This window comes from Rosa chinensis, chromosome 2 (assembly GCF_002994745.2).
Source record: "Rosa chinensis cultivar Old Blush chromosome 2, RchiOBHm-V2, whole genome shotgun sequence".
In the NCBI taxonomy this organism is placed as follows: Eukaryota; Viridiplantae; Streptophyta; class Magnoliopsida; order Rosales; family Rosaceae; genus Rosa; species Rosa chinensis.
Genome location: NC_037089.1, coordinates 57,980,223 through 58,004,963, shown reverse-complemented (window position 1 = coordinate 58,004,963; position 24,741 = coordinate 57,980,223). Strand labels below are relative to the sequence as shown.

Here is a 24,741-nt window from a genome sequence, read left to right as displayed (position 1 = left end):
GGTTTTTGTTTTTTGTAGGAGAGAGAGAGCTACGAGAGAGAAGCAGAAAAAAAAAATTTAAAAAAAATCAGAGAAAGAGAGAGAGAACATAGAAAAAATAGAGAAAAATAATAAATAGAAAAAATAAGTGAGGGTATAATAGTCATTTTAGACTTATTGGGTGAGAATTAGAGAGAATAAGGACTAAATTGTTTAATTTAAAAGATGAGGGACAAAACTGTTTTATGGAGAAAAGTACATGGAGTAACAAGTATTTAATCCTTTATATTTTATTGTTTCTTCCTCTTTCCTTCTCTTCTCTCTCTTTCTTCTTGAGTGTCTTCTTGTAACTATGGAGAAACCCAATCATTTTCCCATTGCAATTCCTAGTCCCTTGCTTGTAACAAACAATGAATTTGAGGAGGAAGAAGAAGACTCCTTCAATTTGGAAATTAGTACAGAATCAAACACTGAAACCCACTAAGGAAATCCCAAGCTTTACTCAAAAGAAACTAAAACAGAACCAACCCTTTATGTTTCTCCTCCTCCTGATTCAATTTCAAAAGGAAAATCATGTCAATTGAACCCATTTGCAAGCCTCAGTTCCCCATTACTGTACTCAACTCAGCTCCAAAGTTTGGATGTTCGATTTTTAGAAAATCCAAATCAACCCATACCAAAATGCAGACCTTCAGATTCAATTCAAATTTGGGGATAAAGAGAGAAAGTTCACAGTCATCCAAAAATGATCGAAATCAGATAGGGAGGAACTTACCCAGCCATGGGTAAACGGCGAATGACGATTGAAGACCACCGACTCTGTGCCTCTTCAAGTTTTTGGGTTCAATTGACCTATAGCCTTGAATAATCCTAGTAAGTATTTATATGATTAATACCCAACTCGCTTTCCTTTAATACCTAGCTTGATTAAATTTGGTTTGGAGAGGAAGAAGAAGATAGAGAGAGAGAGCAGTCGAGAAGAAGAAAATGAAACTGGAAGGAGAAGTCGAGAAGGACTCCTTAACATAATAGTTAATTGTTTATGAATTAAATAATTTTAAAAATGAATAAAATATTTTTATAATTTGACATATCCATTGTAGATGAAGTCTAGTAAAAATAACATTGCCACGTCGGCCTTCAAATTCAGTTTAGCATTCCTCATGGGGATAAGCGAATTGCTCATCAATTACAACCGTGATGACTGGTAAGTGAATGTGTACGACGGTTTATGGTACGTATGTGAGATCTGTGGTTAGCTGAGTTGCTTTCACTTTATGGTAGGAAAATTCTGCTATCCACCCCAGGTGGTTATCCAGATGGGACAATCTGCCATTGATTTGTTCGTTGAGGACATCGAGCCGTCCACATTGCAGTTTGGCTAATATTGCTGTTAACGTGAGAAGCTGCTACAGTGATGGGGGAAAAAATGTGGTCAACGATGTAAAAAGATGGGAGGATAAATACATCATCTTGTTTAGACTTTCACCCTTCAATTATAATATATACTAAAGGAGTGTTTGCCTTATGAATAGTGGAATGCTGGTTTTACCCTTCTATGTTCAGCGAAATTACACAGTCCACCTGTTGATCTACGGAGCCACCACCGAATTATATATCGACTTCTCGCGTCTTCTTTTCTTTGCTGCCGCAAACAGATAGACGCTAAGAGAGAGGTAGAAAATTGATAGAGACAGACAGAGAGGTTCTTTGCTTCAGAGAGAGAGAGAGGTGTTTGTTTTCGGTTGTTTGCCCGATCTGTGCATAAAGAGTAGATAATTTGGAAGCTTCTGGGAATTGATATGAAGGAGGAAGAACTCAGTATTAAAACCAATTGATTGAGGTACGAAGCTGTGTTTTTGCTTCCGTTTTACAATTGGATATTTGGTGCATGATAGCAGCCAATAGCCATCGTGTTTCTCTGGTTTTGTTAAAGGTTGGAGGTGGGTTGCTTCTGATCGGTGGTTAGTCAGTACTTCGTTTCTCTGTTTACGCTTGGCTTCAATGATTGTTGAGCTTTTTTGAGTGATATTTTGATTCGTATGAAATGCTTATGGTTTTGAGGAGCTCCATTTTATGGCGTGATCTAAGTTTTGATCATTTGTATTTGACATAATTCTTAGTATTAAGTTATTAACGACCAGTGTAAGAAGGGAATTTCATCTTATTCATAATGATTTTGAATAGAAAACACTCAATTCATGAGTTTTTCTCCTCTCCACTAGCTCCTGTAATAGTTGGCCTTGCTAGAGAAACATGGCACTTCTGTTTTTGGAAAGGTAAACGGTTATGGTAGTAGCTCAATGGAAACATTACAAAGTTAAAAGAAGGTTTGAGTTTTAACCCTTTTTTATTTTACTAATCTGGTCTGTGGTAGTATTTAGTGGTGCCCTTATTGAACTGAAGCATCACTAATGCAACAGCAGCAACTTCATCTTTAACTGAATACCAAAACAAGCACTCATATGGTATAAATTCTAGAAAGGACAATACTTCAGCTTTGAAAATCAAACTTCCATACATTTTATCAAAATCTCTATACAGGCTGGTATTAAACAGATATTTTCTCTAAAATTGACTGGCAACTTTTGTGTTGAGGTAAAAAATGGTTTCAGAACTTTATCATAACTTCCACACTTATATCAAACCAAGGTTTACAGTCTTTATTTACATCTATTTACCGTAAACCCTAATCCCTAAACCTTTATTTAAGTTTTATGTTTCCATTTGTTTTGTGAGCTTTATTATAAAAAATGATGTCTTCGCTCATTCCCTGCTTTCTCGATTGGCAAATACATTGACCATGCTGTTTTTAATAATGAAATATCTTTGATTATGTTTGCAGGTTTCACTCGCTATTACTGTTTGTGCTAGGGGCGGTTTATATCTTAATTGGTTGAGGGCCATTATTTTTTAGGTTTATTTGACTGATGCTGGTTTGCTATAGCAATTAGGACTGTGTCAGACTAATAGTTAGTTCTACTGACTAATAGAACACTAGCCGTATTAGACCATGACTGTTCAAATAAAAAATTACATGAGTTAGAGAATTCATTACTATAGCTTGGGTGATTGTTATCTCCCTATCTATGAATGTTGGATTGTGAAGTATATTTATGTCTTTTGATGCATAAATCTATATGATTCTGAGTTGCACCAAATTTAACAAGGATCATAGCAATCCATACAATTTTTGTGACATTTTCTGGCGTAATTGCAGGCATCTCTGGCCGATTCATTTTTGCTGACCTTGATGAGCTGTCTGACAATGAAGCCAATGTTCCTGTGAGTATTTTATAAGATGCTTTTGCCCTTTATAAGAATGGTTAGTGAGCTATTGAAAGTTCACATCTGTCTCGATCTTTGAACCAAGTCATTATTGATTTTTCAGGTTGAAGGTGATGCTGGTGTTGCAAGCATGGAGCAAGATGTCAATGGGGACTTGGCAAACTTAAAGACAGTTAACTATGATGATCTGGATAGTGTTTCAAAATTGCAAAAATCACAAAGATTTGCCGATATAATGCAGCTGTGTTTCAAAATGACTCTTTTACTTATTCTTGGCAGATGTTTTGGTCTCCAAAAATTTTAAGTCTCTATATGTCTGAAAAATCTATCCTTTCACTGTTTATTTATCATTTGTTTCTTATGCTATGTAGTTGTTTGAATGTTTCTTGAGTTAAATTGTATCTTCACTAAATAGGATAATCCTTTGATTTAATCAAAGAAGAGAGAAGCAGGGGAGGAATCAAAGATATCTTTTATGAGAGTCATGAGCACAAAAGTGCGAGAATAGATTAAATAAGCTAAAAAAAAAAACAATTTAAAGTTTGAATAGATTTAGTTATTTGTATTGGCTCCTCCATATGCTTCCTAATATCAAAATGAAAATATTAATTAGAATTAGTTTTTAGTTTGTCATTCATTACCAGTTGATCTCCCTGCCGTTTCGTCTATTTCTATATTATTTAGGTAATGAGAGTATGGTGTTTAAATTGCAGAAAGTGAACATTCGCCTGCTTTTGACGTACGTTTATATCTTTTACTGTTTGTGAATTGAGGTACACTGGGTTTTAGTCATGCATGTATATATTTAGGGCTTTCTTTATTTTCCAGTAATTTATAACAATGTGCCAGGATTAGTGGACATGGTATCCATGGCTTTAGGCTTTTGGTTATTTATGTTGATTGCAGTTCAATTCAATTTGCAAATGCTTGCACAGGGTTGTTTCAGTATTAGTGGACATGGTATCCATGGCTTTAGGCTTTTGGTTATTTATATTGATTGCAGTTCAATTCAATTTGCAATATGCTTGCACAGGGTTGTTTCAGTACTCCTACTAGCATTGATATGATGTTCAGAACTTGAAACAACTAAATGTGGTGATTAGTATTTCTATTAAGCAGATTCTCATTTTAGAGCTGTCTATTGTGTTGCAAAAGCTCTTGGTGCATAATCTTACGGATAATAAACGCAAAAGCATCTCAACCTGTTCAGTGATACAAAGATAGTTTTACTGAAATCACCTCAATGTGTTTGCTAATTCAGTCTATTTCATTCAGGTGCTTGAGATTTTCTACCAATAAAGAAAATCAAGATTTTCTGTAGTCTTGGAGAGGAACATGCAACTCATGCTCACCACTCCGACCGCAATATCCAAGAAAATCTAGTAGCCAAGCTCCTAAAATATGTTGAGTGGGCAACATGGGATTGTGGTTGTTATAACATAGGTAATATCAGGGAAGGGCTGATTTGTGACAGGATAGGGATTGGCTTACATTGCTGATGTACGTAGCGTGCAACATCTGAATAACAAATTTTGCCAATGCTTGAATCTGTATGTTTTAGTATCTTATGAGGCAAAATGTCCACAATGACAACTTCAAATGTCAGTAAGCCTGCAATTTGGTGTTTAACAAGATGTAAAATAAAAATGACTTCATGAATTAGTGTGCAACAATTATCATTTCTTCGTTATGCAATCGTTCAATCAATAATACATATTAATAGAAAGACCCGCAGCGAAGCGCGGGATAACTATCTAGTTTAAAACCAAAAGGATGAACTTCAAAGTTCAAACAATGGGCAATTCCTTGAATCAATTGATAAGGAGATTTCCAAAAGCATCAGTCATCTCTCTCCTCTCCTTCTCCCCCACCGAGATCCTCTTCGATTCTGGCTGCAAATCCATGTCCGTCACACTCTGTCATCTCTCAGGCGCTGTCGCTCACAGTCTTCAATCCGACCAGCCCAGTCTGAACCTCCTCCTCTAACTTCTCCTGCCTCGTCGCTGGAATCAATTAAGTACTCGAGCAAGGACTCGACCAATAAGTCGAATTTTTGGGTGAAATATGGTAAACAAGGTCGGGCTTAGCCCAAACATGCATGGTGATTGCGCGTTGTAGAATCGGAATTTGAAATAACCCAGATTGTGAATTGAGGTTCTGGAGGTCGAAGAAGAATGACCAAATCACCGTTCAGATATCAATTTAAAATAAAATTGTATGCTAATTCACTACCAATCAAAGTTGGTGCAATGGTATGGGAATAAAATTGCGGTTAGCTGTTCTAGGTTCGATCCCCCTTATTGCTCTTTTGCTTTTTTGATAATTTATTTATTTGTTTTTTGTTCCAATTTTTAATTTCGTTACCTCAAATCTTTTGAAAAAAAATTGTTTTTTTTTTAAAGAAGAAAATTGTTGGTTACCGTTCAAAAACATGACATAAAAATAATTGAAAATTAATCGTTGATCTGTCTATTTTTTTTTTTTCTTTCTAATTTGTTAGTTCAGTTTTTAGAACAACTAACTATGAATATTTTATCTCTTGGGTTTTTGTACATGTGTAATAGAGCTAGACCCTACGAGATAACATGATAACATACAATGGTCAATTTTGATAAATTTTATTTCCTCCACCTTGTTGCTTATGGAATGTATATTTTTGTATACAACTAATAAACAAGTTAGAGCATATTAATAGGCATATAAGGATTTTGTGTGATCCAAAAATTCAGAACTGAAAATCGATAAATTTGACATTACCCGTCTATTTATTACGTATTAATAGGTACTACGTAAAAGAATTAACTTGATTTGCCGTCATTTTGACATCAAATAAAGCGGTCAACCCTTTATACACTTATACTTTCTTAAGGGGAGCCGGACCACTAGGAAATAAACTTTCCGAAATTTTTATATTGGTTGATATAGCTCATGCCCACGAGAGTAGGAGAGCTGACAGATTGAAAAAAGAAGACCCGAATGAGCGGTGGTGAGCATATTAGTTTTATGTTATACTTATGATTGACCTGTTAGATCAAGACCTAAATGTCGATGAAATAGCTGAAATTTTGATCACATCCATTTCTTCCTACCCTGATAACATCCAACGGTCGATTTTGATAAACTCGATTCCCTCCACCATGTTGCTCATGGAAGGTATATTTTTGTATACAACCAATAAACAAATTAGACAATATTAGTAGGCATATAAAGATTTTGTGCGATCTAAAAAATTGAAACTGAAAATAGATAAATTTGAGATTACCCATCTATTTATAGTGTAGTAATAGGTAATGTGTAAAAAAATTAACTTGATCCGCCGTCTGTAGAGGCACTTTTGATCGGAGTTGTACGGCAGTGGATATTCATGGGTCAGGACCCAAAACTTTGCCCCTTCGTCTGAGTAAGCAGAAACTAGGCCCAGCAAACCTCAAAGGATAATAAATCCTAAGAAGAATGCTGTTGATTTCTTCCCAGAAGCTCCTCTCCATGTTCACGGCAGTGAATTAGTGTGCAATTTTAGTAAAGGCTTGGCAAGATGCATGTGGCGTGGGAGCTAGAAAGGCATGAGTTTCAGAAGAAGAGATCTCGGCAGTGATGGCATATTGGTTTAGGTAGATAGAATAAGAGATTTGGGTAGGATATGAATTGGAAAGGATGGAAAACTAAAGGTGGATTTGGGAGAGATGAAGCATGGCAGAAGAAGAATGCTAGAGAGCTTGCTAGCATACCCCATTCTGATCCCCCCCTCCTTGGTTACAACAATAGCTATTTATATGCAATTCTAGCAGCCAAAGAAATCTCGGTGGAAGGTCTCTACTACTGGGTAAAGAGATGGCTTGGGTTAAATGCATGTACTGGATTTTGTATTGCCTCTTGATCTGTCAGGTTTTGTCTAAAGAAGATTATGGAATAGGTTTGGCAGATTTTCTGCCGTGAAATCTGCTGCTGGGATTGCAATCCCAAGATTTCTGCTGTGTTGCTGGGATTATGGGATTAGGTTATGCGGCTAGGATCAAGAATCCTATGTTTAGCATTTACTATTTTGTTTGGTTCTAAAGGATTTGGGCTTGGGTTTTTGGGCTCTCTCTCTTCTTCACTTACCCGTATTAAGAGTTAGGCTGTTAGGTATGAATTTTGGTCCCAAGTCCAAAATTATCAACAAGCCTAAAACTAATAACGAGCCTCATGCAATTTCGTTACCTTCCACACCACACCCATTCTTGTAAGCCCCAAGTGCGTGAATGTGGCTTGGGTCCACGTGAGTGGCGTGATGTTTGCGGGTGTAATTTGCCTCGAAATAAGAGTTGGGCTTAAAGCATGAATTGGGCTTGTTAGCTGGAAATTTGGGTGTCAACACCTTCATTTTGACATCAAACAAACGGTCAACCCTTTATACGCTATTACTTCTCTAAGGGAAGTTGAACCACTAGGAGATAAACTTTCTAAAATTTTTACATTGGTTGATATAGCTCATGCTCATGAGAGCGTGAGAAATAACATATCGAAAAAAGAAGTTCCGAATGAGTGGCGGTGAGCATATTAGGTACTTAGGGTTAGGGTTGACCTATTAGATCAAGACCCAAATGGCGATGAAAATAACTGAAATTTTAACCGCATCCGTTTTTTCCTACCTTGATACCATCTATCTGTTGATTATGATAAATTCGATTCCCTCAACCTTGTTGCTCGTGGAAGGTATATTTTCGCATACAACCAATAAACAAGTTAGACCATATTAGTAGGTATATCAAGATTTTGTGCGATCAAAAAAATCGAAACTGAAAATCAATACATTTGAGATTACCCATCTATTTAACGACGAAAATAGTTGAAATTTTGACCATAATCTTTTCTTCTTATCATGATAACACCGGTTGATTTTGAAAAAGTCAATTTTGTCCACATTGTTGCTCATGGAAGACATATTCTTTTATACAACTAATAAACAAGTTAGACCACATTAGTAGACATAAAAGGATTTTGTGCGATCTAGAAAATTGGAATTAGAAATCGATAAATTTGACATTACTTATATAATTTTAGGTTTCGCCATCATTTCGACATCAAATAATGCGATCAACCCTTTATATGCTTAGATTTCCTTAAGGGGAGCTTAACCACGAGGAGATAATGAGCAGTTATGAGCATATTAGTTTTGTATGGTATTTAGGGTTTGTGGTTGACCTTGTAGATTGTAAGACCTCGGAAATTTGTTATTAATTCCTAAATGTTTCCTAGGATTAATAAAGTATTCGTTTGTATGATTTCGTGGTTTGAGGGTGGAGTGAAATTATTTTCGGACGAATAATAATTCGAAGTGCACGTTTTAGGGGGTTCACAAAGTTTGAATTTTTATACGTTTAGATTCTGTGATAACTTTCTTCGCGAAAGTTGTAGAGCACATCGATACGAGTTCGCAGACATGTGGAACGCGAGAATCGGAGTTCGTATGAGAAAGTCATGAGCGATTGAAATTTGGGAAATTTCTATAAATATAAGAAAATCCGAGATTTTTCCATAAATCCCAAAACTTCCGAAATTTCCATTTTCTTCCCCAGAATTCTCTCTGTTCTCTCTTCTCCACGCAACCTGACCCGAGGCGAAACCCGGCATCCCGACCCAACTGAATCTTTCATCTCCGGCCGCCTCCGGTAACGGGACAAGCCAAGAAACACTCAGACTTGTCTCGCCGACTTCCCTTTGGTGGTGGGTTGATCGGTGCCTCGCCGGAAGTAGTAGATCAGAGCGCCCAAAGTTTATGCTTTCGGGATCGGACCGATTTTCCGATCTCTTGCGACTTCCCAGCCTATCTCTTCGCGGTTTTGGGATTGTCTCTTCCTGCTGATCATCCCCATATAGGCCTTGCATCTCGATTTGAGGTGTAGAGCGCTAGATCAAGGTTTGACTTTTTCGATGGTCCTGATTTGATCTAGGATCTGATTAGACGCACGAGAGTGATCCAACTTCCAAGCTTGATCTAGGACGATCTAGACCGAATCTCACTTTGCTCCATGTATGAAAGTGCCTCATCTCTTCATTTTGAACATGTTTGTAGTTGGTGACTTTGGCATCGGAGGTGGTTGATCCGGCGTTGACCGCCGTGGTTGACCACAATCTGAACCACCGCTTGTGGCGGCGCGTGGTGGCGCGTCTGGCCTTATTTTTGTGTTCTGTTTTCAGTTTATTCATCTATGCATCAATACGGTCGTTTTGTTATATTATAAGGTCAGTTTGGAGAAAGTTGATGCATGCTAGGGTTTCGGTTTTATGAGTTATCTTCGGTTTGCAATCCGCGAGGATCCCAACGTTGGATCTTTGTATAATTTTGATAGGATGATCCCAAGGGCGATCAGTGAGAATCCGATCGTTGTTTAAGTGTGTTATGAATCAATTGCTAAGTTAGGATCGTATTTGTTTAGGTGATTGACGGTTTCGGTTGGGCGGACGGTTGTGATTGTGATTTTAGGCTGTATTGAAGACACAGCTGGATTTAGAGGTGAGTAAATCTCACGTGGTTCATTTATGAACAGATTTATTTATTACACGGAATTACTTGTTTAATTGCTAAATCATTTTCGAAACAAATTATTTGTTTTAAAATATATGAACTTGATCGACAACGGTTCATGGGTAAGTGAAAACAATGTTTTGATATAAAATGATTTTTGAGAAGTATATTTTATAAAACTATAGTGGTATTAGTGGCATCCCTGAGTGGATGACTACGTATATATATATTTACGTGAAATATATATCTTGGTGGAATTGAGTGTGTAGTTTACTATTGTTGTGCAATGTGATGTTGAGGAAAATATATGGTTTTGGAAATAAAAGATGATTTTGTGATATGAGTGAATTGTGATTTATTCAGAATATCATTTTGAACTGTTTCTTATTGTGTTGAATGAGTAGTCGAGTTCGGTAAAGTTTTGAGTCACGTGGGACTTTAAATGTTTTCGGGTCTACGGATCTGGGTCACAAGTAGTGACAGAGGAAATCATTATCGTAGGTTTGAACATCGGCCGAGGTGACAGGCTACGATTCAGTTAGAACTCTAGTATGTCTGCCATTGTATATTCAGGGGAGTAACACGAGGGTTACATGAAGCCTTTGAATACATGTTTTTAATTGAGAGTGTCGTGTGGGTTCTTTCTTTTATTGTCCAAGAGGGACTTGATTTTCATATTATGGGTGAGTTGGGATAATATGATTTTTTATCATTTTTGTGATGTATGTTACCTTAAGGGGTAAGGATGTCGAGTTTTGAAAACGAGTCATGTTGTGAGATGATTTATTTGGAGTTGATGGGTGATCATCAACTCTGGTGTGAGTTGTTTGACTTCTTTATCTATTTTCCGTGTCATTCTAATTGTTTGATTTTAAATGTAATCTCCTGAACTAAGTCATATGCAGGGATTACTGTCTTTTGAATTGTTTGTTTTAATGTAATCTCCTGAACTGAGTTTCTATGCAGGGATTACTGTCTTTTGAATTGTTTGTTTTAATGTAATTTCCTGAACTAAGTTATATGCAGGGATTACTGCCTTTTGTATTGTTTGTTTTATTTGTAATCTCCTGAACTAAACCATATGCAGGGATTACTATGAATTCTTTTGTTTGTTTTCATGTGATCTCCTGAACTAAGTTTCTATGTAGGGATTACTAATTTTGCTTAATTCTTATTGTGGGTATAGTTGTGGGTTGTGATCTGTAGTGATTGGGAAATAAGTTGGGATGACATGATTTTGGCAACCACGTTATGTGGGGGGAAATGAGTATGATTTCCTGGTTGTGCCGTTGGGGCTAGGGAATGGTGATCTGATAGATTGTGGGGACGTAAAATGTTTAAAATATTGGGAGTTATTTGTATAATTGGAGATTGTGAGAAGTAAGATAAAATGAATTGAGAGACAGAGCATGTGGGTTTTTAGTTGGGTTGAAATAATTGAGCATGTTATTGTTTAATTTGAACTTGATGTTTTTGTTGTGATATTTGCATATTGTTTTTGTTAAGCTAAGATGGTGAAAGCATGTATTTTGTGGAATTAAATGTTGTTGCTTTAATTATCTCACGAGCTGAGAAATTATAAGCATGAGTGACTTGAGTCACTTTAATTAAGTTTACTCATACAGGCTGAAAAGCTTACCGGGTTTGTTTGGTTCATTCCCGGTGCACTATTCTATGGTGTAGTGGTTTTTGTGCAGGTTTGTTTATCGAGTGATCATTATCAAAGCTGAGGTGTACGTTCGATGGAGTGGACGTGGAAGGGTGCTCTTAGTTTTAAGTCTTCCGCTGGGTAGTGAGTTGTGGTGGGTGTGTTTACTTATTGAATTGTCATTCAATTTGATTTGTAAACTATCTGTAATATAATATGTGACTCTAAAGAACGAGTCGGTATTGACATTGTGACTTCAGTTTGTTTGTTACTTAGTTTAAATGAAAAATTTTCTATATGTGTTTTCTTGTGTTTGTTCTCGCGTTTCGGATTTGAATTTTCTTTATTCAAAATTCGGGGCGTGACATAGATCGAGACCCAAATGCCAAAGAAAATAGCTGAAATTTTGACCATAACCATTTCTTTTCATCATGATAACATCCAAAGGTCGATTTTGATAAGTCGATTTTAATTAGTACTGTGTAAAAAAAATTAACTTGATTAGCCGTCATTTTGACTCAAACAAAGCGGTCAACCCTTTATACACTAATACTTTCCTCAGGGGAGCTGAACCATTAGGAGATACACTACCCGAAATTTTTATATTAGTATATCTCATACCCACGAGAGCGCAAGAGCTGAAAGATCAAAAAAAGAAGATCCCAATGAGCAGTTATAAGCATATTAGTTTTATGTGGTATTTAGGGTTTATGTTTGACTTATTAGATCAAGACCCAAACGATGACAAAAATAGCTGAAATTTTGACTATTACAATTTCTTCCTACCATGATAACATCCAATGGTCGATTTTGATCAATTCTATTTCTTCCACCTTGTTGTTTATGGAAGGTATATTTTTGTATACAACTAATAAACAAGTTATACCATATTAGTAGGCATATCAAGATTTTGTGCGATCAAAAACATCGAAACTAAAAATCGATAAATCTGAAATTATCCATCTATTTATGGAGTATTAATAGGTATTGTGTAAAAAAAATTATTCAATCCGCCGTTATTTTGACATAAAACAAAACGGTCAATCTTTTATACACTTATAAGTCTCTAAGGGGAGCTAAACCACTAAAAGATGAAATTTCCTAAATTTTTACATTGGTTGATATAGCTCATATCAAAGAGAGTGTGAGAGCTGACAGATTGAAAAAAGAAGCTGCGAAAGACAGTTTATTAGCATTGTTTTATGTTGTACTTAGGGTTTGGAGTTGACCTCATAGATCAAGATCCAAACAATGACGATAATAGCTGAAATTTTAACCATAATAATTTCTTCTTATTATGGTAACATCCAATAATCGATTTTGATAATTTATGTTTCCACCGTGTGGTCATTATGCCATCGGTCAATGAAGAGGGTAAATATATGTATAATTTATGTTTCCACCGTGTGGTCATTATGCCATCGTTCAACGAAGAGGGTAAATATATGTATATATTATGGTTGACTTAATATACAAATTTCTTTTTCCTAAAATACTTCAATTGGACATGGGTAATTTCATTGCCTATGGAACGCATTACCATGTAGAATATCATGAAAAGATCCATTAGATGCAAATTCGTAGGCAAGAACACGAGAATTCCCATAAAAAAACAGTAACCAAGCAGTTGAACAAAATTATCATGTTCCAGCTGTGATACCATAGAAACCTAAAGCAGGAATTCCTCAATTGACAATTGAATTTTAATCAACTCACATTGTAACAATAATAATCAACTAGTACATCTACATACATGTGCAAGATACCTCATCAGGTTGTTTGTTGGCATCTAGCTTCTTGATTGCTGCATGCTCCCTGCTTTTAAGTACCCCATAACATACTCTTCCATACGAACCTTCCCCAATCAACGCATTTGTCCCAAAGTTATCTGTAATTTCCTTTAGCTCCTCTAGCTACTGGTATAAGCGGAACTTCAATAGGCTGGACCTTTACCGCTTGACCACCCTTGGGCGCATTACCGTAGGTATGATGACTTCCCTCATTTCCTGTGTCATGAAACCCAACTCAGGTTGAATTCCAAAACTTGAATTGACAAAACCAGTGACAAATATACAAAAAACAAATGCAAGTCATATACCCCAAAATATAAAAGAAGCATCAAAATTTAGCCCGTTTGAACATACAGGCTAGATTCAACACAAGACCTAGACTATAGGATGGTGAGCATTACTTGCAGGATTTTTCAATATGTAAGCACCTCCATTGCCAGTTGCTTTATGCATAACGTCTTCATCACAACAGCTGAAGCAGCTCACTTCCCCTGCCATAAGCTTGTCCATCAATCATCCAGTTTCAGTTTTGGGTGAACAAGCAAGTATACCAAACAAACACACGAATTTCCAAACAGCATCAATTCACAACTAAAGGAACACAACCAGACTACTTGAGCATTCCAGTCATTTGAATATAAGTCTAGATATTTATCCATCAATTATCTTAGATCAAGTTTGACACTCAAAAACAGATTAAGCATGCAAATTAAAAAAAAATAAAGCTCCATCTTTGGAGCATTTATTCAAACAGGTAATGGACACACTAATGTTGGATGCGAAACAATCAAATTTTCTTGTTTCATAGTCCCACAGATCCAGTAATAGAGCCGTAAGCAGCAACTAAGTGTTGGATATGTATCAATGAATTGAAAATATGCTTCTACAATATATATAAGTAATTACAGCAATAATGTATACAATAGTATATAGATTACAATACACAACATGTATCTGAGATAAAGGAATTGTAATTACAAGAGAATTGACTTGTGATTCGATAGAGACTTGCAGATTGGCAATGTCCTTTAGACATAATTTCACCCATACTCAGTGCTTGTAGTTCGTTAGGCTTCTGACTACCAAGATACAACTATCGATAATCTAAGAGCCTAGCACCAGACCTTGGATTCTAGCGAACGTACTAAGTGTTTTTCTCTCTTAAGGAAAGGAGGGAAAATACGTTGTTGTGTTGTTTGGAGAGGAAGGTCTGTTGGGTTTATATAAAGTTTGAGACACCACTTCAGTTTAAATTGAAGAGGTAAGTTGTTTAGACTTATCCTTTCAATAACCTCTTTAGTTCAAACTCAAAAGGCAAGTTGATCAGACTTGGGCTTTTGAATTCAACCATCAAAAATTGAATTCTATTCCAGTAGTGTTTGGAAATCTCCTTGAGTTAAATCCAAGTGAGAAGAAATCTCCTTGAGACAGATCTTGGAGAGCTAATATCCCCTTGAGATGGATCCGAGTGAGGAAGAAAATCCTTGACGGATCCCTTTGAGACAGATCTAATCCTTGTCAATGGAAATTGATTTCTATTCAAACTCTAACAGTCCCCCACATTTGAATAGAAAGAAGAATATTAGGAACTACACAAGAATTGTTCTAATGATGAAATATTTTGAGAGAAATTTGGAATTGATACGCATCAGGAGAGGTGTCTTTTGGACTTGAACCTACCTTAGTGAATACTTATCGGACGTACTTGGTGATGTAGTGGATATAAAATCTTGAACTCTTCACCGTTGTAGTAGGCCAAGACAACAAGCATCACATGTATCACTTCCGACACTTTTCAGTTCATACGTTTGTGTTCATTTTGGTCCTGAACAAATCCCGGATTCATGAGAGATTTAGAGAACTTAGCCAAGTAATTCTCATAAATGCGACCCCACATTTACTCTCGTATAGGTGACACCTAATTTATGAATATCCTACTATATTCCTCTTTGAAATGTGAGAGATTAGTGTCATTAAGAATATTGAATTCAACCTTTCACTTTGTCACAGGTAACACACTTTTCCCATCTTAGGAATGAGTTATGTTGTGTGTTCAAAGTTTTGAATCTTACTCAACTAGTTTGCCTATTAAACCTAGACCATGCGATCTCCAATCAACTAGGTTAGGTTTCCGCCAAGTTTGACTCATTGAATTGGCTTTAAACCCATTCCCCTCGATGTATACTTTGCTTGCCCTCTAGGTATACCTTTTGTAAGAGGATCTGCAATATTCTCTTTTGATTTAACATAGTCAATGGAAATAGTTCCATTTTTGAGCATTTCCTTGATTGTATTATGCCTACCTCTTATGTGCCTCGATTTCCCATTATACATATGGCTTTTTGTTGTAGCTATTGCTGACATGCAGTCACAATGTATGCAAATAGATGTAAGAGGCTTAGGCCATAATGGAATGTCATCTAAGAAATTGCGAAGCCATTCTGCTTCTTCTCCAGCTTTATCTAAGGCTATAAATTCAGATTCCATTGTTGATCTTGCTATACACGTTTGCTTTGATGATTTCCAAGAAACTGCTGCACCTCCAAGAGTGAAGACATCCACTTGTGGATTTAGATTCATTGCAATCTGAAATCCAATTAGCAACAGTATAGCCTTCCAATACAGGAGGGAATCTTGTGTAGTGCAACCCATAATCAATGGTATACTTTAAGTACCTTAGTACTCTTATTAAAGCCTCCCAATGATCTTTTCCAGGATTGTTGGTGTATCTACTAAGCCTACTTATGGAATAAGCTATATCCGGCCTAGTACTATTCATAATGTACATTAAACATCCAATTACTTGGGAATACTCCAATTGTGATACACCTTCACCAACATTTTTTTTTAACTTGCAGTTGGCATCAAAAGGAGTTACGGCAGGATTACTATCAAGTGACTAAATTTCTTGAGTACTTTTTCTACATAGTGGGATTGAGTTAAAACATATCCATTTGTACTCCTTTGAATGCGAATGCCAAGAATCACATCAGCTTTTCCTATATCTTTCATATCAAACTTAGAATTCAACATTTTCTTTGTGGAGTTTATGACATCTAAGTTTGATCCCAAGATGAGCATGTCATCTACATATAAACATATAATGACACAAGAACTTTTAAAATTCTTCATGTAAACACATTTGTCACATTCATTGATCTTAAAACCATGTGCAGTCATTGTGTGATCAAACTTTTCATGCCATTGTTTGGGAGCTTGTTTAAGTCCATACAAGGATTTAACAAGTCTACAAACCTTCTTTTCTTGACCTTTTACCACAAACCCTTCCGGTTGTTCTATATATATTTCTTCATCTAATTCACCATTTAAAAATGCAGTTGTCACATCCATTTGGTGAATTTCCAGATTATACACTGATGCAATGCAATTAGCATCCTTATAGATGTAATTCTTGTGACCGGTGAATAAGTGTCAAAGAAATCCAACCCTTCTTTTTGACGATATCCTTTTGCAACTAGACGAGCTTTATACTTGTCTATGGTACCATCTGGTTTCAATTTCTTTTTGAAAATCCATTTATATCCAATTGGTTTATTACCAGGAGGTAAGTCAACCAATTCCCAAGTGTTGTTTTGCAAAATGGATTCAACTTCACTATTGATTGCTTCCTTCCAAAAAGGAGCATCTGGAGATGTCATTGCATCTTTGTATGTTTGTGGTTCCAATTCAATTATATAAGTAAGAAATTCGGGTCCAAAGTCCTTGGCAATTTTAATTCTCTTACTCCTTCTTGGTTCCACGTCTGATTCTTGATCATCATTATTGATAGCATTTGGTTCCAGGTCATTTCCTTGTACACCAGATGATGTAGCATCATCAATATGACTTGAATCATGTTTCCTTTTATTTGAAGATACTCTAGTTTTGTATGGAAATATATCTTAAAAAAAAATATGTATCCACAGATTCTATAATAGTATTTACATGTATATCAATCACTTCTAATTTAAATACTAAGAATCTATATGCTGCACTATTATTGGCAAATCCAATAAACACATAGTCAATTGTTTTTGGTCCTAATTTGGTCCTCTTTGGTAAAGGAATTTGAACCTTAGCAAGCACCCCAACATTTTTAATGTTTTATACGTAGGCATTCTTCCTTTTCATATTTGATATGGAGACTTGTTAGTTCCTTTGTGTGGGATTTTATTCAAGATTGCATTAGCAGTAAGTAATGCTTCACCCCACAAATTGTGAGGAAGTCCAGAGCTATTTAACATGGAGTTTATCATATCTTTAAATGTTCGGTTCTTTCTTTCAACAACTCCATTTTGTTGTGGGGAATATGGTGTAGTAGTTTGATGAATGATGCCATGTAAAGAGCAAAATTCTGCAAATGCATTAGATTCATATTCACCTCCTCTATCTGACTTTAGGATTTTAATTTTCTTATCAAGTTGATTCTCAACTTCAGCCTTATATGTCTTAAACATATTCAAAGTTTCATCTTTGCTATGTATTAGATACACATAGCAGTACTTACTGCAATCGTCTATGAAAGTAACATAATAGTTCTTTCCCCCATGAGTTGGTGTGGGTTTAAAGTCATATAAGTCACTATGAATCAATCCCAACACCTCATTTGATCTACCAAAAATTGATCTAAAAGTTTGCCTTGCAAATTTTGATTCGGTGCAAGTTTCACATTTATGTGGAGCATCTATAGTGCATTTTGGTAACAAACCAAGATTAATCATTCTATGTAAAGAACGAAAGTTGACGTGTCCTAATCTAGCATGCCATAAATTAGAAGACTCAAGCAAGTAAGTAGAAGCATTATCTATATTATTATTAGCAACATCATATACATACAAATTGAGTTTGAAGAGCCCCTCTGCCAGGTAGCCCTTTCCTACAAAAGTTCCTCCCTTAGTGAGAACGAACTTGTCATATTCAAAAACAAGCTTAAATCCTTTGTTGCTCAACAAAGGATCAGACACAAGATTTTTCTTAATTTCAGGAACATGTAGCACCTCAGTTAGAGTGAGTTTTTTCCCAGAAGTGAATGTCAAAACCACATTACCATTTCCAGCAACACTGGATGCAGATGCATTTCCCATGAACAATTGCTCCTCACCATTAAGTAGTTGATAGGTGGTAAACAGATTTCTATCTCCACAAATGCGCCTTGTCGTACCAGTATCAATCCACCAGTCCTGATTGTCATTCACCAAGTTGACTTCAGAAACAACAGCCACAAAATCCTCCATAGCCACAACACATTTGCTTGGTTGTTGTTGTTGATGTTGTTCCTAATGGCAAGAGGCGCATCTTTCTTGTGACGACATTCTTGTGCCTTGTGTCCCGACTTTCCACACACCCAGCAACTACCTTTAATTTTCTTGAAATTCTTGGTCTTTGTTGCGTATTTGACAGCATGTTTATTGCCTTTGAATTTCTGACCTTTGAATTTTGGCCTGGAAGTTTCTCCCTCAACCATATTTGCTTTGGCTTCAATGACAGATCCATCGGGCTGCTTCTCACTTTTCAGGTGGTCTTCTTGAACTCGTAGTTTCAAAACCAGATCCTCCATGGTCATTTCACTCTTCTTGTGCTTCAAATGCACTTTGAAATCCTTCCAAGAAGGTGGTAGTTTTTCTATAACAGAACCAACTTGAAAGCTTTCATTAATCACCATACCTTAAGCATGAAGTTCATGAAAAATCACCTAGAGTTCATCAACTTGACTAACAACAGTCTTGCTATCCACCATGTTATAGTTCAAAAATTTTCCAATAATGAACTTCTTTGAACCTGCATCATCAACTTTGTATTTTTTCTCCAAATAATTCCAGAATTCCTTTGCAATGGTGTATGACCTATATACATCATACAAAGTGTCATCTAGACCATTGAGAATATAGTTCCTGCAGAGAAACTCACAATGTTTTTAGGCATCAATTGCATTCAATTGTTCTGCAATCACGTCATCTCCTTCTGCCTTTGGAACTTCTTCCTTCACGACATGAGCAAGGTTCAATGTTGTTAGATAAAACAACATTTTTTGTTGCCAGCGTTTAAAGTCCACACCCTTGAATTTTTCTGGTTTCTCAACATGAGTTTTCACATCATTCACTGATACTTGATCCATAGAAATTCTGTCTAAAGATTGTTGGATATGTATCAATGAATTGAAAATGCGCTTCTACAATATATATAAGTAATTACAGCAATAATGTATACAATAGTATATAGATTACAATACACCACATGTATCTGAGATAAAGCAATTGTAATTGCAAGAGAACTGACTTGTGGTTCGATAGAGGCTTGCAGATTGGCAATGTCCTTTAAACAGAATTCCACCCCTACTTAGTGCTTGTAGTTCGTTAGGCTTCTGACTACCAGGATACAACTATCGATAATCTAAGAGCCTAGCACCAGACCTTGGATTCTAGCGAACGTACTAAGTGTTTTTCTCTCTGAAGGAAAAGAGGGAAAATACGTTGTTGTGTTGTTTGGAGAGGAAGGTCTGTTGGGTTTATATAAAATTTGAGACACCACTTCAGTTTAAATTGAAGAGGTAAGTTGTTTAGACTTATCCTTTCAATAACCTCTTTAGTTCAAACTCAAAAGGCAAGTTGATCAGACTTGTGCTTTTGAATTCAACCGTCAAAAATTGAATTCTATTCCAGCAGTGTTTGGAAATATCCTTGAGTTAAATCCAAGTGAGAAGAAATCTCCTTGAGACAGATCTTAGAGAGGTAATATCCTCTTGAGATGGATCCAAGTGAGGAAGAAAATCTTTGATGGATCCCTTTGAGACAGATCTAATCCTCCTCAATGGAAACTGATTTTTATTCAAACTCTAACACTAAGGGGGGTGTATTCAATTCAGATTTTAAAAGACTTTGTTTGAGTTTTTATAATCCATGGATTTACTTAATCCACAGATTGTTTAAATTCTATATAGACTCTGATTGATTTTAATGGATTGATTTACTAGTATTTGTTTAGATTTTATAAATCCTAGCTTATGATGTTTTTGGTAGGTTATTTTTTTTTTCTTCTTCTTCTTCTTTAATTAAGCAATGGATGTATAGATCCAACTATAATGCTATATCAATGACAAGAAAGTATGGCAATCTACCATTCTTTATGTTGTGTATAATGATATATGAACAATAAGAGAAAACTAACAAGCCAAAATGTTACACAAAAAATAAAGTAGTAAACTAATGACATAATTTATTTCATATCTAATTTACAAAAGAATCATGTGTGTATGTATCATCTTACTAATACCATTGAAAGTGAGCTTCATTAGCTAGAAGGATTAAGGCTTCTAGAGCTATAATGATAAAAATAAAATAAAAAATTATTAGATGAGAGCAGAGGCAGAGGAAGATAGTGGGAAAATAAGTCTAAGCCAAAATGGATGAGTGTCATCTGTTGAGTCCTGCTTTTTTTTTTGGGTGAAGAGGTTTTTTATTTTTTGAGTAAGAAAGAATCCATCAAAATCTTTTGGGAAGTGGTTGGATTGTTTTTGAGTTTTGATATGTATAAAAAGCACTATAAAATCCTCCAAAATCCAGCATTTAATGAAATCCTTAAAAATCCGTATACTTTTGAATATCAGCAGATTTGAATGGATAATTTTAAATCTTAATCGAATACATCAAGATTTTAAAGGACTGTTTAAAATCTCAATTGAATACCCATAGACTTCTAAAATACAAAAAAATCTTGTAGATTCTTAATTGAATACACCCCCCTAAGACCCATATAAATAGTCTGATTTTGTATAAAATAAAAAATAAAAAAAGAGAGGAAAGATGCATCGCTCGTGCTTGCCATGTGCTCCAGCCTGCAGTAAAATCAGCTTTACTGTTTTTTTGGGTCAAGCGTTCACAAACGCCGCGTGAAACCCACGCACTGTTAATAGGCCAGTTGGACAACCACGCGGGGTGGAGAGCAGACGCTCTCATGAATGGAAATCCAAATGTTCTCCTATATATGTATGATCACGTCAAGGACATCATCTATAGTCCTTTAAAGATCTTTATATCAAGTGAAAGCGAGTAACGAGAAACACACGTGTGTCTATGGAGATAAAAGCTTGATTGCATAGCCTTTTCATTCTTTTTGGTTACAATTGCATAGCCTTTGCATTCGCGAACTGACTAAAATGCCAAAGCAGCTTAAATGGAAAACTAGATATTGGTATCCAAAAGCACCCGGGTCCTCTAGACCTTCATTCAAGGCTAGGTGGGAATATATCTGTGTAGTACGCACAAAATCCACCAACCTAACATTTTGCTACATGATATATACTGCATGTTGATTAGTTTCTTCTTACTTGGGACGACTTGCGGTCTCAATTGGCCCAGCTTGCCTTGCCATCTAAATCATAAGCAAAAGAGAAAACCAGTGTTACATACAATTGGATGACGTGCAATTGTGTATAAACCTTATTCATATATAATTAAATTTCAAACCATACACCAAAACAAAAAAGAGTAATGCTAGGTGAACAATTTTTTTGGATACCCCCTGATATGGCAAAAAGACCAACTATCACATAATTTCAATAATTGACATGGCTATGCCATGTCACTTGTCACGTCAGATGGGATGCAGGTGGTATCCAAAAATGTGGTTTACGTAGCATTATTAATAAAATAAAAAAAACTAAAGTTGAGAGGCGTCGATTATCACCTGAAAATAAGCCTCAAGCTTCTTTTTCAGAGTTGCATGTTCTTTCTTCAATAGTTGGAAAGTTCTCATGCATCTGAGAATATATGATACAGAATTAGTTGAAACTAACCATGTAAACTTTTAGTAAATATATATGTATATATATATATATATATATATATATTCTACATGTATATCTACCTAATTGTGCATTAATTCATGGATATAGTATATCATGGTTAATTATATGCTTAGTTATCGAATATATGAAGCTGCGATTCTTTATAGTGGAAGATGTGTGTATCTATGGATTACATACCCTTCTCCATTTCCTGCCCTACAATATTCTCTGAACTGTTGGCATTCAGCTTTCACCTTCTTGGCTCCGATGCTGCACCAATTGGCAAAAGGAATTGTGAGATTAAATCTTGTTCTCTTAAAAGCCAACACAGAATATACTAATAGGTTCTTTTCGAATAAACCATATATGAGATTGAGATGTTTACCTTGAGCTACTTCCCTTGAATTGATGCATATGATTGTCCAACTTATTGAAATCGTGAGGGGTTTTCTCTCTGCACACAACAAAAGCCAGCATTATTATTATCGGAACCAGCTAGTGATCATATACTCATATGTACTCAACCATCAACGTAACTATAGAAAATTATTGACTCACAATGACTTCTCTATGGTTTGGAGTGATCTGCATGAATCACGGTAGTACAATGTAGCAATTTCCTCCACAAAATTTGGATTAGTATCATCTTGCAGCTCCTCCAACTGAACAAACTGTTCATCCAGATATCCCTGCAATGACCCCAATAGTTAAAGCACTATCGTTTTCCATCAAAAGTCCACAAGAGAATTTGAATTTGAAGTTAATGAAAACTTACATGTAGTCAAATGTATGCATGTGTACGTAATAAAAGATGTACGTATATATCCTTCACATTAGTCTTTTTGTTATTGTTACAGATGAGGTTAAGAGGAGTTGTAAATTAAGTTCAAACCCTGGTTCTGAGTGTGGCATGTATATTCTCTCTACCACCCTCGATCGTTGCATGCAAGTCTTATTTTTCGATCATCGATCACTCAGGAAGTGGAACTGAGTTACTATAAACATATATTTGCCTAACTAGCTTGGAGACCAACCTGAGTAAAGAGGGACTGCCTCATCAGAGCAACCTGCCTACGAATATTGTTTCTTTCCATTTGATGATCAATCGAGAAGGAGAAGTAGTGGAGAAAACAAAAGGATGATATAGAAGGAATGAATTTATCGGAGGTGGAGCTGAAGGTGGACGAAAATACACACTGGGAGCAAATTGTGATGATTATAAACTGGGAAGGGAGGAGGGGTTTATATAGTAATTAATGGGGGGAAGAGTGTAGGGGGGAAGAGGGTAGTTATTTATGCGAATGTGTATGTGGACAATTTTCAATACATGATCGAAAGAGGGACTAGGGTTGGCAATAAGTTCGATTCTCTGTCAGTAAAAGTCATATTTAGCAGCATTGTTTATGATATATGTTAAATCATGAACCCACCGGCCTCCTGCTTTGGTTTGCACATATAGATTCTGGAATGGAATCTATGAAGGATTATATTGAAACATCTGTAATGTATTATGAATTCGTCATTTTTTTTGTCGCACATACTTTTTCGCACTAAAACTCTAATATTATTCGCTCCTTGACAACTTTAGAGGTGAAAATAGATTGCGACATACATTAATAAGCAAACTACTAGCATTGATAAGACTAGATGAATATCAAAGTCACAACTCTGGCATATTAGTACTATAAAGCTAATATTAATGAATAATTCATGGATCTATGAATTCAATATTATTCATGAACGTACATGGAACATATTGTATCTGCGTATATATGCAATTTACCACATCTCTATTTTCTTGATTTTAAATCCAGTTAGTGATCACAATCGCATATAATTTGGAATAGTTGCAGTATGGTTATATAGATGAAAAGGATGAACGGTAAGTAATATATTCCCCTCCTCTCTTTTTTTTCTTTAGTGTGAGAAGTGTGCTAGAGTTTATCGATATAGGAGTAAAGCAATTCGTTGTTTTTGGGTGTCTGCCTGCAGTCTTTTCACACATTTTTATATTGTGCATCACATGCAACATGCATCATGCTTTTGTTCCATGCATGAGAAAATGATTTTAACTTGAAAGAGCCATAAAGCCATATAAGCATGAGTGTCTCTCTTTCGAGGGTTCAAAGCTTAGCATGAGCCTGTCATGCACCGTCACAAATGTGGAGGAGGAATCACAATTGCATTCTTTTAACATTAACAAGTGTTTCAATTGTGCTAGAGATATATCCATTTGCATGTGATCACATGAAATCAAGTTCTCACGTACGTACCATGCATTAACGAGGTTTTCTGTTATGTTGAACTATAATCATGAGAGCGTCCTCCATCCCTTGTACTGTTCTTGATTTATCAATAAATTTCCGAGAGAGGACGATGACCTCCTCTCGTTTTGGTTAAAAAAAAAACTATAATCATGAGAGGATTATAGATTTGATGAATCTGGTTCTTGTTTAACCTGATTTGTGGTTGATTTGCCTCAAATTTTCCGGTTTCCGATGCATTCAAGGGTCAATGTAATTTTCATGAGTTATATATTAATGATGAGTTTGTTAAAGGAAAATTCTTCTATGCACCGGTAGAGTGCAAGTAAATTAGTAGATCCAGCATATTTCAGTCGTTGATATTTATAGGTAACGTACTTGATGTTATCCACCCCCTCATTCATTGAGATCTCTTGGAGGAATGAGGTCATTTCCGATTGAGATGGTGAAAAGAAATGACTTGAGTATTCACTAAGACCTTA

The 24,741-nt window shown here is 35.8% G+C and overlaps 2 protein-coding genes across 3 annotated transcripts; one reads left to right on the top strand and one right to left on the bottom strand.

The window, feature by feature from the left end:
• The first annotated feature begins 1,608 nt into the window (after positions 1 to 1,608).
• On the top strand, positions 1,609 to 3,856 carry LOC112189279 (U4/U6 small nuclear ribonucleoprotein Prp31 homolog). 2 transcript variants are annotated; one of them, XM_040513150.1, is made up of 3 exons: positions 1,609 to 1,922; positions 3,200 to 3,264; positions 3,371 to 3,856. In XM_040513150.1, exons 1-3 carry the CDS (start codon positions 1,871 to 1,873, stop codon positions 3,569 to 3,571), a joined length of 318 nt encoding a protein of 105 aa, XP_040369084.1. In that variant the 5' UTR covers positions 1,609 to 1,870; the 3' UTR covers positions 3,572 to 3,856. The 2 variants fall into 2 exon arrangements, 1 of the variants encoding a protein (XP_040369084.1); XR_002931812.2 differs by having other exon boundaries at positions 1,614 to 1,822.
• A 17,430-nt stretch (positions 3,857 to 21,286) lies between these two features.
• On the bottom strand, positions 21,287 to 23,221 carry LOC112183476 (histidine-containing phosphotransfer protein 4). The gene is made up of 6 exons (XM_024321854.2): positions 23,030 to 23,221; positions 22,554 to 22,684; positions 22,381 to 22,449; positions 22,194 to 22,265; positions 21,896 to 21,968; positions 21,287 to 21,580 (listed from the first exon to the last, which is right to left on the bottom strand). The coding sequence occupies exons 1-6, from the start codon at positions 23,087 to 23,089 to the stop codon at positions 21,533 to 21,535; spliced, it is 453 nt and encodes a 150-aa protein (XP_024177622.1). The 5' UTR covers positions 23,090 to 23,221; the 3' UTR covers positions 21,287 to 21,532.
• Between the last annotated feature and the right edge of the window lie 1,520 nt (positions 23,222 to 24,741).

Coding starts and splice junctions, on each gene's coding strand:
- LOC112189279 (XM_040513150.1), top strand. CDS start 1,871: ATGATAGCAGCCAATAGCCATCGTGTTTCTCTGGTTTTGTTAAAGGTT. Junction 1,923..3,199: donor GGTTTTGTTAAAGGTTGGAG/GTGGGTTGCTTC, acceptor GCGTAATTGCAG/GCATCTCTGGCCGATTCATT. Junction 3,265..3,370: donor ACAATGAAGCCAATGTTCCT/GTGAGTATTTTA, acceptor TTGATTTTTCAG/GTTGAAGGTGATGCTGGTGT.
- LOC112183476 (XM_024321854.2), bottom strand. CDS start 23,089: ATGGAAAGAAACAATATTCGTAGGCAGGTTGCTCTGATGAGGCAGTCC. Junction 22,685..23,029: donor GGCAGTCCCTCTTTACTCAG/GTTGGTCTCCAA, acceptor GGGTCATTGCAG/GGATATCTGGATGAACAGTT. Junction 21,969..22,193: donor AGGGCAGGAAATGGAGAAGG/GTATGTAATCCA, acceptor ATATATTCTCAG/ATGCATGAGAACTTTCCAAC.